Source organism: Miscanthus floridulus, chromosome 1 (genome assembly GCF_019320115.1).
Source record: "Miscanthus floridulus cultivar M001 chromosome 1, ASM1932011v1, whole genome shotgun sequence".
Classification (NCBI taxonomy): Eukaryota; Viridiplantae; Streptophyta; class Magnoliopsida; order Poales; family Poaceae; genus Miscanthus; species Miscanthus floridulus.
The window spans coordinates 48,197,312-48,209,954 of NC_089580.1; the positions used below are offsets into that span (position 1 = coordinate 48,197,312).

The following is a 12,643-nucleotide window of genomic DNA, read 5'->3' on the forward strand; positions in this document are numbered from 1 at the left end:
GGCATCCCCGTCCAGGGGCGCGCCCAGAGAGCGGCTCGGGCGAGCGGGAGCGAATGCCTGCGGGGGAGAGGGAGGAGAGTGAGTGCATGCGATAGAGCGGGGGAGAGCGAGTGGGTGCGTCCATTCCCGTCTGTTGGGGGGTCACTGGTTGGATGTGAGGGGGGGTTCACAGCTGCTCGAGTCGTTCCTGTGCGGGGCCATCTGGACGGGATGGACGTCCGCACAGTATCAGTAACGATAAGCTATTCAAATATTTAAAATTCAAAATATATATATCCCAAACCATAAGGGAAACGAGGTGAAGTACTCTCCAAATCAACTTTAAAAAGACAACATGCATATATACTATTAATTAATGTCTTTGTTGGCTTATCTAAAAAATATATACTATTAATGTCTAATTACTAGCGAGCATATGATAATCATATAATATTTTCTCACGATTAAGAGAGTGCTATATGCACCATTTACTTACTTATATATATATATATATATATATATATATATATATATATATATATATATATATATATATATATATATATATATATGTGTGTGTGTGTGTGTGTGTGTGTGTGTGTGTGTGTGTGTGTGTGTGTGTACCTTGTAGCTGAACCGACAAACCCACATGAAGGAGTACTTTTCTAGTACTAAAATCTGCTTCCCAGTGGCCTAAATTAAACGTCTCGGTTCAAGTGTTTTTTGAAAAAAAAAAACGAATACAGTTGAAGTGTTCTCTACTTTCCTTTTGAAAATTGATTTCTCAACTGTAATATTACTATAAGGGTTGAAGTGTTCTCTACTTTCTTTTTGAAAATTGATCTCTCAACTGTGATATTACTAAAAAATCAAAGCATCATGGCTCATGATGAGAGGATAATATATAAGCGTTATTACATTTCCACAATTTCAGGTAAAGCCACAAAAAATGTAACGAATTAAGACTTTTCAAAAAAAAGGTAGAACGAAAAACTTTTTTTTTGGTGACTAGAACGAAAAACATTCGTGGACAACATTTCTGATAGGCGACAGTCCCCCAGAAGGTTCCAATCAGTCATTGTGAAGCTAGCTGCCCTTGGCCCCTTGCACTCGCACTCTGGTCCAGTCCAGTCCATCCAGCTTGCAAGCCCCAGTCATCCAACCTACATCATCTTCTTTCTAATAATTCCATTCCAATTAAGCACCATCAATCTCCATCCAACCATCACCCAAATCCCATTTCCATCCAAAAATCACAATCTACAGGCGCTCGTAGGATTAATGACCTTATTAGCAGTAATAACAACACAGAAGAAACCTCCAATTTTCACCTTCCCATCCTACTACACTCCAGCCCTTTTGACTGGGTAGTGTAGTATACGTGGCCATCACATGGATTATGGGCCTTGTTTTGAGGCTGAGACGCCAAAAACCACCGTCGTATGGTATCCATCCGTCCATCAGGTCCACGTGAACGCCATCGGGCTGCCCACGCTGTGCTTCCCGTCCGACCAGACGAGCCGGCCGAAGCCGGTGGTGCCCGACGGCTGCGACTTGGACGTGAACCTCACCGTGTAGCTCTTCTTCTCCCCCGCCGACGTGAACTCCAGCTCCGTCGGCTCCACGGCCACGGCCACGCCCTTGGCGTCGGCGAGCGACGTCGACACCTTGTACGTGCCCGCCTCGCCCACGTTGGTCAGCGTGCGCCTGTGCGTCACCGTGGTCGAGTCCCCGCCGCCGTCGCCGTTCGCCGTCGAGTAGGCCACCGAGAAGGACGGGTAGTTGAGGCTGCCCACGGAGTAGGTCTTGTTCTCCGCGCACGCGTACTCCCGGCTCCGCGCCACGGCGGCGATCATGGTGGAGCTGTACTTGAGCGCGCAAAGGAAGTCCACGTAGTCACGGGTGCCCAGGTCGTACACCAGCCCCGGGTCCACCGCCCGTGCGGGGTCCACGTGCCCGGCGCCGTAGTCGAACGGCGTGGCCGCCTCGCCCGTCGCCGCGTCCAGCAGGGGCGATGACCTGGGGCCGCCGGAGTAGCTGGCGTAGGCCGTGGTCATCAGCGCCGAGCGCACGGCGGCGGGGCTCCACTCCGGGTGCGCGCTCCGGAGCAGCGCCGCCAGCCCGCTCACGTGCGGGCACGACATGGACGTGCCGGAGATGATGTTGAAGCCCACGCGGCGGGTGTCGGCTTCGAGGCCCGTCGGACCGGCCTTGCCCGTCCACGCCGCCAGGATGTTCACCCCGGGCGCGATCATGTCCGGCTTCAGGATCTCCGGCGTCACCATGTTGGGCCCGCGCGACGAGAACGCCGCCACCACGGGCGAGGGGCGCACCCCCACCTGCGTCCCGGCCACCACGATCGTCGCCGTGGGGTTCGGGTCGGAGGCCACGTACGACTTGATCGCCGTGCCTTCCCTCTCGCCGACTCCCGCGGCGGGGAGGAGGTGCGCGTCGGCGACGAGCTCCTGGCCGTTGGCGGCAGTGTTGGAGAGCACCATGCCGGCGCCTCCCGCGTCGCGCACGACGAGGCCCTTCTGGACGCGCGCGCTGACGCCGCGGTCGCACACGACGATCTTGCCGGCCACCTTCTCCGGAGTGAGCGTCCCGGGCATGCACAGGTTCCCCGCGGTGGAGTTGGAGGCGTTGGCCGCGTACAGGATGGGGATCGGGGCGCTGGGGAGCGGCTTATTCCCGGAGTAGAGCGAGACGCCCGTGTAGTTCTTTCCGTCGCCGAGCACGACGTACGCCGGGAAGTCGCGGTCGAGCGTGCCGGCGCCGACGGTGGTGATCCACGGCGCCACGTTGGAGAGCGTGGAGCTCCCCGGGCCAGCGTTGCCCGCCGAGCAGGAGACGAGGACGTTCTGCTCCGTGGCGGCGAACGCGCCGATGGCGACGCTGTCGCGGGAGTAGTCGGCGGCGCCTCCCCCCAGCGAGAGCGAGAGCACGCCGCACCCGTCGGCGACGGCGGCGTCCATGCCCGCGAGGATGTCGGAGCTGAAACACCCGCCGAGCCAGCACACCTTGTACACCGCGACGCGCGCGCGGGGCGCCATGCCGCGCGCCGTGCCTGCTGCGAAGCCGAAGAGGCTGGCGCCGGGGACGGCGGCTCCCGCGGCCGTGGAGCTGGTGTGCGTGCCGTGCCCGTCGTCGTCGCGCGGGGAGCGGGACTCCCGGTCCTTGTCCATGGGCCCCATCGCGGCCTCGTAGCCCTTGCTGAAGAACCGGGCGCCCACGAGCTTGCGATTGCAGGCGGCGAAGCCGCTGGCGCCGGCCTCGCACGCGCCCTTCCACCACGCGGGCACCTCGGCGAGGCCCGCGTCGTTGTAGCTCTTGCTCTCGGGCCAGGCGCCCGTGTCGAGCACCCCGACGACGACGTCGGCCGCGGTTCCGGACTGCGGGAACAGGCCCTGTCCGGCGTCCCCGCCGGCGATGCCCAGGAACTCGGGCGTCCGCGTGGTGTGCAGCTCGTACCGCGCCTCCGGGTTGACGGCCAGCACCCCGTCCGCGGACGCCAGGTCGCTCGCCTCCTGCGGCGTCAGGCGCGCAGAGAAGCCGTGCAGGACGGTGTCGTACGCGTACAGCATCATGGCGGGGGAGGCGGAGGCGGAGACGGAGCACAGCGACGCGCCGTACCACTCGGCGTGGTCCGCGTACTCGGCCGGCATCGCCGACTTGGCCATGTGGACGATGTACGTCTTCCTCTTCTCGGCGGCGGCGACGGCGGCGGCGGCGGCGGCGAGCGCCAGGAGCAGCGCCCGCAGCATGCCGATGTTACGCATCTTTGCGTAGGTCGATAGATAGATAGATTCGCGCCTTATATTATGAAATGAATTGGTGGAGCAAGTTTGAGGCTACAAGAACCTGTGCTTATATATACACACGCACGCCCTGCGCACGTATGTATGTACACAGCGAGGGGAGGTGGAAGAGTGTGAGCAAAGCTGGACTGGTTGGTGGTGTGCCAAAGACTGAAAAGCCTAGCCTAGGACGGCTAATAACATGTGTAGAAAAAGAGGTGAAGGTGTTGTGTGGTTAAGCGATTGCTTAATCAGGGGTAAGTCAAGCGCGGCCGAGGAGATGAATGAAGGAATCCATCAAAAGGAGTAAACCAGTTGATGATAAAGATGATCTGATTCTGATAAGTGATATCGATATCATCCACCACTGCTACATACATATGCCATAGGAAAAAGGAGACGACGAAAGGGTGGCGGTCACATGCATTTGTTTTATTTGTCGGCAAACTTTGGGACTTTTGGGGGTCACTTGGATTCACTGCTGGGCGGTGGATCGATCGGCGACGGGGATAGCTGTTGTTGCCTCCCCGTGGCTTATTAGCCTTCTTGGTGAGGGTAATGAGGCTTTATTTCAGGGGGTGCCTGCGGTCCGGCCGGCGGCCGGGGCGGCGTTGTCAACGAGAGTTTCGGAGCGGGCGGGCGGCCATGAGCTGAGCTGGGCTTGTCGGCCGGCCGCCGCCGATAAAAGTCTAGTCGACTCACCTCTCATGGATTTGTGGAGCTAGCTGCAGAGCGCGTGTGCAGGGTATGTACCCTTGGTGTTCGTTCACATGCCGGACGTGCATGTGTCATGTGTCGTACGTCTACGCGTAGCCTGGCGTCCAATGAGACCACCAAATATACCGGACCAAAACGAGATTTCACCACCGGCGTTGGAGCACCACCGTGGAGTGACCAAATTTCCTGATCCTTGAGAACGGACGACGCGGTTTACGTCAGGCAATGCAAGGGTCTTCTAAGTTCTAATGACTAATCTCGTCTCAGCTCTCAACTGATCAATGATAAATCCAATAATTGAAGCTGAAGAAGAACCTCCTATCACAAATGTAAGGGATTTGCTAAATTTCAGGTGCCTAAATTTTAGTTTTCATTCAGACGACAGTTATTACATATATTTTATATTAAAATTGCAGTTCTAGTTTGTCTCAATTTTTGTAGACACAATCTGTAATTTTTAGTTCCGAGAATTAAAAAACATGTTAGACAAAACCACAAACCTAATAAAATCTTATATGTGTTGGTACGAAGATAATTTAACAATTTATAATTATTTTATAGTCAGACAAGGACAAAAATTCGATAAGTTATGACACAAAGACACATAACAAATCACAAAAGTGACAATTTACTTGTATTAATTGATAGTACAAGAGTCAAGAGTGCTACCTGAAATTGTCTTAAAATTTAGGCACCTAAAATATAATATAAATCAAGTTTGCTTTGCGCAGGACATTTTTTTTTTTACTTTTGACTATAAATCATACTACTACTAATCGAATATTTTCTTTAGATCCTCCGTGTTAATTGTCACAAGGTATGCTAGCAAAGAAATACAAATTCTACAAATTATTATAAAAAATCATAATATTTAACCATCAATTGATAGAATCTATTTTTCATTGGCCATATTAGCCATTGTATCTACTCTAGTTTTTAAAAATTACACACACCTATAATTATGGGAATACTCTAAAATCAACCTCTATATTATTAAAGTACCTACTTCTACTATAATGACAAATAACGTAAAGTAAACCCCTAATCTTCATCTAAATTACCTAATTATCACATCTAAAGTCGCTAAATTAATCTAAATTAACTATATCTATGATTATTAAAAATATCCTAAAGTAACACTATATATGGCATCATGAAAAAATAATGTGAAGTAACCCGTAAAATTTGCACCTAAATTAGCTACCTCCACCATTATGAAAAAAAGATCTTCAAGCAATATTTATCTATGTCATTATAAAAAACCCTAAATCAACACCTTAAATTTGCATATAAATTACCAACCTCTACCATTACCAAAAATAGCCTAAACTAAATCCAAATATAGAACTAGCTACATGTGTCATTATAAAAATAATCCTAAAGTTCCTCAATATATGCTCCAAAATTATCCACGTACTTTTGCTATTGTCATTATAAAAACTACTAACTCAACGTATGCGTGCATGATGTATTTGTACTATTCACACCATGTATACATGTTTGTACGAAATATAATAATCATATTTATTTCCAAGCAAATACATATCTTAAGCTATGGTTTCCAGTGAACACATGATGAAATGACATAAAAGTGAGATGCAAAGGTGAAAATATGAATATAAATATAGATGGAAAAGTGTATAGAGTATTTGGTAACTAAGGGTCTATTACAATTAGAAAAATATAAGAAAGTATACATATGAATATTGGATTACAATATGAATAAATTAGAGAGAAAATATGAGCAATTTCAATTTGCAATATAGGCCCTAAATTTATCAATCTTACTACTACTGATTAGAGGCCTTAAACTGGGCCTTCATTCCAATTCTCACAAGACGCAATATTGGAAATTCTCATAATAATCAGACAGATCTTGTCATCAATTCAGTAGAAATTTTGAGTAGTTTTAGGTACTAATTATAGACGAATTACCAATATATGTCTCCTACAATTTTAGCTCGTGTAGGAGCATGGTTTGATGGTCTAATACATTTCTGACACAAATGTAAATCCATAGGCCCTGTTCGTTGGTCTGAAATTTGGCTGAAAATACTGTTCCGGCTGAATTGTTGTAAGAGAAAAACACTATTTCGGCTGAAAAAAGAAGTCGAACAAGCCGAATATAAGGTAAGCCGAATAGAGCCTATTCCAAACTACTACTATACGGCTCAATTGTATCAGTCAGAATTGGCTTTACATCGTCATCTGCAAGCCTGCAAAAGCAATTGGTGCTCATCATCTTCAGTCAAATAGTCAAACTTGACCCAAAACCTGAAAGTTGATGGGACGGGATCGATGGTAACAATTGTTGACCAAAAACTTAATTTGTTTTAGATCCTGCTAAGTGCCGGGCAACCCGCACTTGCTTCATTTACAACAGCACGAAAAAATAAGGAGTGAATCTTCCAAGTTTGTCATGTGCTAGAAACAGTCGTCATGCAGCTGTCTAATTCTTTTGGATAGCCGAATATTGTTAGAATTAAGTTTTGAGTTGGACACCTTTGGTTTTGATATAACTTAATGTAATAAGTGGCCTGATGATTCTCTTGTTCATAATGGTTAAAAGCCGGATGTTTATTGTTTTATCTAAACAAATGTTTTTCCTACTATTACAAAGCAATATTGTAGTATTTGTTAGTCAACTCAAGAGTACGTATATAGGTACACGCCTCCGTACGGTGCGTGACGTGATAGGATTTGCTTGAGGATGACCAATAACTTGAGCGTGCGTGCGTGATTAAGATGAAGTGTAAACAAAGGTGAGCCATCAAAGTACTCAACCCATTGCATCTTCCCACTTGCATTCCAATGATGAATTGCACATTGCATGATATATAAATTATCTATCATCTGTGCCTGGCGTGATGATGTAACCAACCTGTGGACCAAGATAGGCGCCCATAGGAGTAGCTGCCACTATCAAATCGGATAGCGAGGGAGAGATAAAGAGAGGAGGAGGAAGAGGAATCTAACGGGCAACAATCCCTACACGGAATCATGATTAGGAAACTTAATTTGACAAATGACAAGACATGTACATTATCCAGCTTGCTATTCACACATCATCTTACGACTCCCTGAATAAACTAGACTCCTTTCCCTAGCCATCCATTGCAGCGCATAATAGAAATCCACTGATCTGTGATTTGTACGTTAACCATATGTTATACAGATAGAATGGGGAAGCCTGCAGAGAAGGCTTGTCTAACGAAATTACCTAGCGATTAAAACAGCAACACTGCATGCTCTGCACTCCCTCATCAGGGCATGTACAGGCAGCAGCTTAGCTAGATGCAGCTGGTTTTGTGTACGGCTTTTGTACCATAGAACACACACGGACAGTCACAGAGAGAAAGAGCTAGGAAGGCAGGTGATGGATGGGGACGTCGCGCTTGCCTGCTAGCTGGTCGTTGGAGCCAGCAGAGGCCCCGGCGGTACAGAAAAAGTTAGCAACAGCGACGGCACATATATGGTGGACCGATTGTTAGCCAAGCACGGGGCACGGCGGAATCGGTCGACAGCACATATATGCCCCGGCCCTCCCAAGGAGTTTTCTCCAGTACGTGGTCCTGGAATAATAATATATAGATAAGATATCTAGGGTGCGGATGCGGGTGCGGCGGCTTTAATAAAGGACGGGCATGTGGAGGAGGAGAGAAGAAGAGCAAGTAGTCGACGATGATGATATCGACAGTGCCGGCCGGGACATCGAGAGAGGAATTCCATGGATTATGCATGCTTGCAGTTTTTTTTTTTTTTGTATATGCTCAATTGCTCATGCAAATGGTAGCTACTAGCTAGCCACCGACGAGGCGACGACTAATAATCTGTAGTATTATATTAATAATTATATAGGAGTGTGTGTGTGTGTGTGTATATATATATATATATATATATATATATATATATATATATATATATATATATATATATATATATATATATATATATATATATATATATATATATATATAGGGAGAGACTATTCAGTAGCCAGCTACAAAATAAGTTATTCTATAGCCACCTCCATTTACCATAATTTTATATACTAATTTACGATAATGTCAATATATATTTACTATAGTTGGGTTACTATAACACATAGGGATATTTACCATAACGTTATAGTAAACCACTTAGTAAGGAGTTACTATAATCTCATAAATTAACATAGTAATTATAGTAACTCAAGGTGGCTACAGAATAAGTTATTTTGTAGCCAGCTATAGAGTAGTTGTTCTATATATATATATATATATATATATATATATATATATATATATATATATATATATATATATATATATATATATATATATATATATATATATATATATATATATATATATATACACTATGGGTTGCGTGCCAGATAAAAGTGTTCATGTCCGACCAAGTTTTTAGTGAATAATATTCATATTTATGACTCTAAATTAATTTATTATGAAAATATATTTCATACTTGATCTAATGATATTTATTTTATGTTATAAATATTTATAGTTTTTTATTTATAATTGGTTGAACATGTATACTAAAATACGATACTGTGCTAGAATTGTATGTTTTTCTTCGACGGAGTGAGTACTTGAACACAACTTCGTTCTTCCAGTTTCCCTGTGGTCACCCTACCTGTGGCAGCAAGTTGCAAACTAAAAGACTAATAGGAAAGACTTTTTTTGAACAAACTAAGTAAAGACTGTAACGTACAGCAGGACACAGTTGCTTGCGTGTCGTTGAGCTGGAGCTAGAGAGCTGGTGGCCGGGCGCTTGGTTCGTACGTGTTCATTCAACGTAACCGACCATCACGGGCCAGTGTCCACACCGTCTGCAGAGCGGCCACTGTCCGTGTAGGCGCAAAGCTCCAAGCGGGAGCAGCTAATACCTCCAAGCAAGTGTGGGACATGAGTCGTGTCGTCTCCGCTTGCTGGCTAATAACTAATAAGCTGATGGATGCCCCCGCACAGGTCCAGGTCGAGGTCCAGCCACGGCAACGAACGAACATTGCCAGGGCCACCACGTCGGAAACGCTCGTCGTTCGTCTTCCATCCAGCATGTGCAGCTATAGTAAGCTGTGCACCAGTCACCGGGGCTACTAGCGCCGGGACCTCGAGGTGGCGACGGCGTCCTTGGACAGAGCCGACGCGATCTCTCCGTGGTATACAAAGCTTGGCAACGCATTGCTGCGTCCGTGCATGCAGTCGCCGCCCTCGCTCCCGCCATGCTGTATGCGGCGTGCCAGCTTTCCCCTCTTTGTCTTGGGCTCTTGGCCTTTATTTATCTCTCTCTTCCTCTCTCTCTCTCTCTCTCAGGATCTGCACCTATGAGTGATATTTTCACTTTCTAAAAAGGTAATAATTAGTATCATTAGATGAGTCGTTGAATATATTTCCATAACAAACTTATTCGGAGACATAAATGTTGCTCATATATTTTTATATCCTAGTCAAAGTCGAGAAAGTTTGACCAACGCATATCTCACAGTGACACTTATTTTGGGACGGAGGAAGTACACGTATATCTTCAAAATTACTCCCTCCGTTTCATTTTATCTGGCGCAAGTTAGAATGAAAGAGTCTCGTAGATTACACTTTGACCATTCATTTGTTTTATATTATATTATTTATGCTTATAAACTTATAATCATTATAGTATAATTTCTTACAAATCTAATCATATAAAGTTTGTATTATAATAGTTAAAATTATTAGCCTAATTATTAGACAAAGTTTTTAAAGTTTAAATTTTGATATGCGTGTGTGTCACATAAAATAGAACGGATGTAGTAATACCAATTACCAGCAAACCCTTGACTCCTCGATCTAGTTTTTATTTGTTGCATTGGTAATGCAAACTACATACACACTGTAGTTGCTTGAGGCCGGATTGCTATTCATTTATCTAACAAATAACATTGTAGTTGCTTGCATTGCCTAAAACAGTACTACTACTACTGTCTACTCCTTCCATTCAAAATTGTAATCTGTTTTGGTTTTCCTGAATTCGTTTGGAGGGAGTAGTAGCTAAGAGGTTATCTCGTTTCTTATGCTGAATTGCTGACAAAGTATATATAGTAATATAGGGCATTGTATATAGCAGCCGATGTCAACAGAAATTCCCTGTGTGCCGGTGTCGATGATAGAGATGAAGCTGTAGTGTGAAGTGACCATATGCAGAGAGCATGTATGCATGCATGCATGATTAAAAGTGACGACGCGACGCGCCTGTACCTATAATCCCATGTAAAAATTTCTTGCCTCAATGATGGTCCGATCGAGATCGATGCATATGGCGCGCCGCCGTGGATGAGACAGCCGACTTGGAAAAGTAATCATCGACACGTCCTCGGCTCCTCGCATAGTCACATTGCTTGTGTCGCTACAAGCTACTCCCTCGCTCGAAAAAAAAAGAAGTCGCCAGGGGATACGTGTGCAGTACGTTCAAACTTTCTTAATTTTAATTAGATTTATAGAAAATATATATAATATTTATATCTCTAAATAAATTTATTATAAAATTATATTCAACAATTTATCTAATGATACTAATTATGTATTATAAATATTAATATTATTTTATATATAATTGATCAAAGTTAAAAAAAAAATTGATTTCTCGGAAATTGAAAATGATTTTTATTTTGAGACGGATGGAGTACTAGCTAGTGTGTGGGTGGCCACTTAGCCTGAGTTGTCTGCCATTAGCAGTGTAGCCTGTAGCTGCAGATAACATATATATTTGCGCGCGCAAGGTCGGACCGCTCGTGATGCGTCAGCGCCATGGGTTCTAGTTCCATCTTCCATGTGAAGGATGTAGATGAAAGTTCAACGAGCTGAACGTTCATCTTCAACCTACCATCCCCGCCGTTGTCGGCGCTCGACACCACCAGCCCTGCGCCGCTGACAGCACCCACCACCGATAGCCCCCAAGATCCAACAGTAGTAAGCTGACGCTGGTACCACAGAGTAGAGACCGCGGACTCGCTCCATCAGTCGGCCAGCGTCGCCCTCTAGGAGCTCTAGGAGGTTCATGGGATCAGCGGTGGTAGGGGGCTTGAGCCCCCCTCCCCCCTCCCTGCCCCACCGCTAGATTAGTCCCTACTTCTTCCTGCTTGCTCTAGCTATATATATATATATATATATAGGCGCAACTTCCCTTATTGTAAAACGTAAGTTGGTATGTTCAATTATTCAGGATAACGATCACGCAGGCCCGCCTTAGAGATAGAGGCAGGCAGTGCGACGGCCGGGGGCCATACCGGTTGGGGGCCAATGAGTATTGCCCTGTTTGCTTGGCTGATAAGTCATGACTGAAAGGTGTTGATTTGTTGTAAAAAAAAATATTATTCGTTGACTCAAAAAATATGGCTTATAAACCAAGCGAATAGGACGTATATATGTTTCTATCTATAGTATAGTACATGTATTTCAATATTTGGCTCATACGTTCACACGTTGAGGTCCATTCCGGTGTGCGCGGCGATTCGACACCTAGTCCACGGCTCCGCGCATGTCTGTCTGCAACCCTTTGTATTCACGCGTCGCTTCATATTCGCGACTTTGCAGGACTGCGTGAGCGTCATCAAGGCCTGGTTTAGATTGTAAATTTTTGCAATCTAGATATTGTAGCACGTTTTGTTTGTATTTGACAAACTTTGTCTGATCATAGACTAACTAGGTTTAAAAGATTCGTCTCGTGATTTACAATCAAACTGTGCAATTAGTTTTTTTTTACCTATATTTAATGCTCCATGCATGCGTTCAAAAATTGATGTGATGGAAAAAGAGTGAAAAAACTTAGAATTTTGAGACAATCTAAACCAGGCCCAACTGTGGCTATTTCCGTCCGTATCTGCTCAGCGAGCGACGGCTCCTGTAATATAGTTATTTCACCGTTCTTTAGTTTCTTTGTTGTTATGTCATTATTTTCTATGAACTGAATACGTGTTGCAAGTTAATTCTTATTAATAGTACTCCCTCTGCTCGTGAAAATATGCAATTCTAGCGTGGAGCGGTTGTCCCACAAAACATGCAATTTTAGCTCTATATGGTAGCATAGAGTGGGACCCGCTGTATAAAAAAACCATGAGATAGGCAGCTCGTTCCTGTCCACAAATCCATCTGCTGCCGTGCGTGGGAACCTGAGCG

At 45.5% G+C, this 12,643-nt stretch overlaps 1 protein-coding gene across 1 annotated transcript; it reads right to left on the reverse strand.

Moving 5' to 3' along the window:
- Window positions 1-877: 877 nt before the first annotated feature.
- Window positions 878-3,945, reverse strand: LOC136512143 (subtilisin-like protease SBT1.7). The gene has a single exon (XM_066506159.1). The coding sequence runs from the start codon at window positions 3,756-3,758 to the stop codon at window positions 1,440-1,442; it is 2,319 nt and encodes a 772-aa protein (XP_066362256.1). The 5' UTR covers window positions 3,759-3,945; the 3' UTR covers window positions 878-1,439.
- Window positions 3,946-12,643: the final 8,698 nt, after the last annotated feature.

Bases quoted from the DNA above. Each gene is read 5' to 3' on its own strand.
- LOC136512143 (XM_066506159.1), bottom strand. From the start codon at position 3,758: ATGCGTAACATCGGCATGCTGCGGGCGCTGCTCCTGGCGCTCGCCGCC.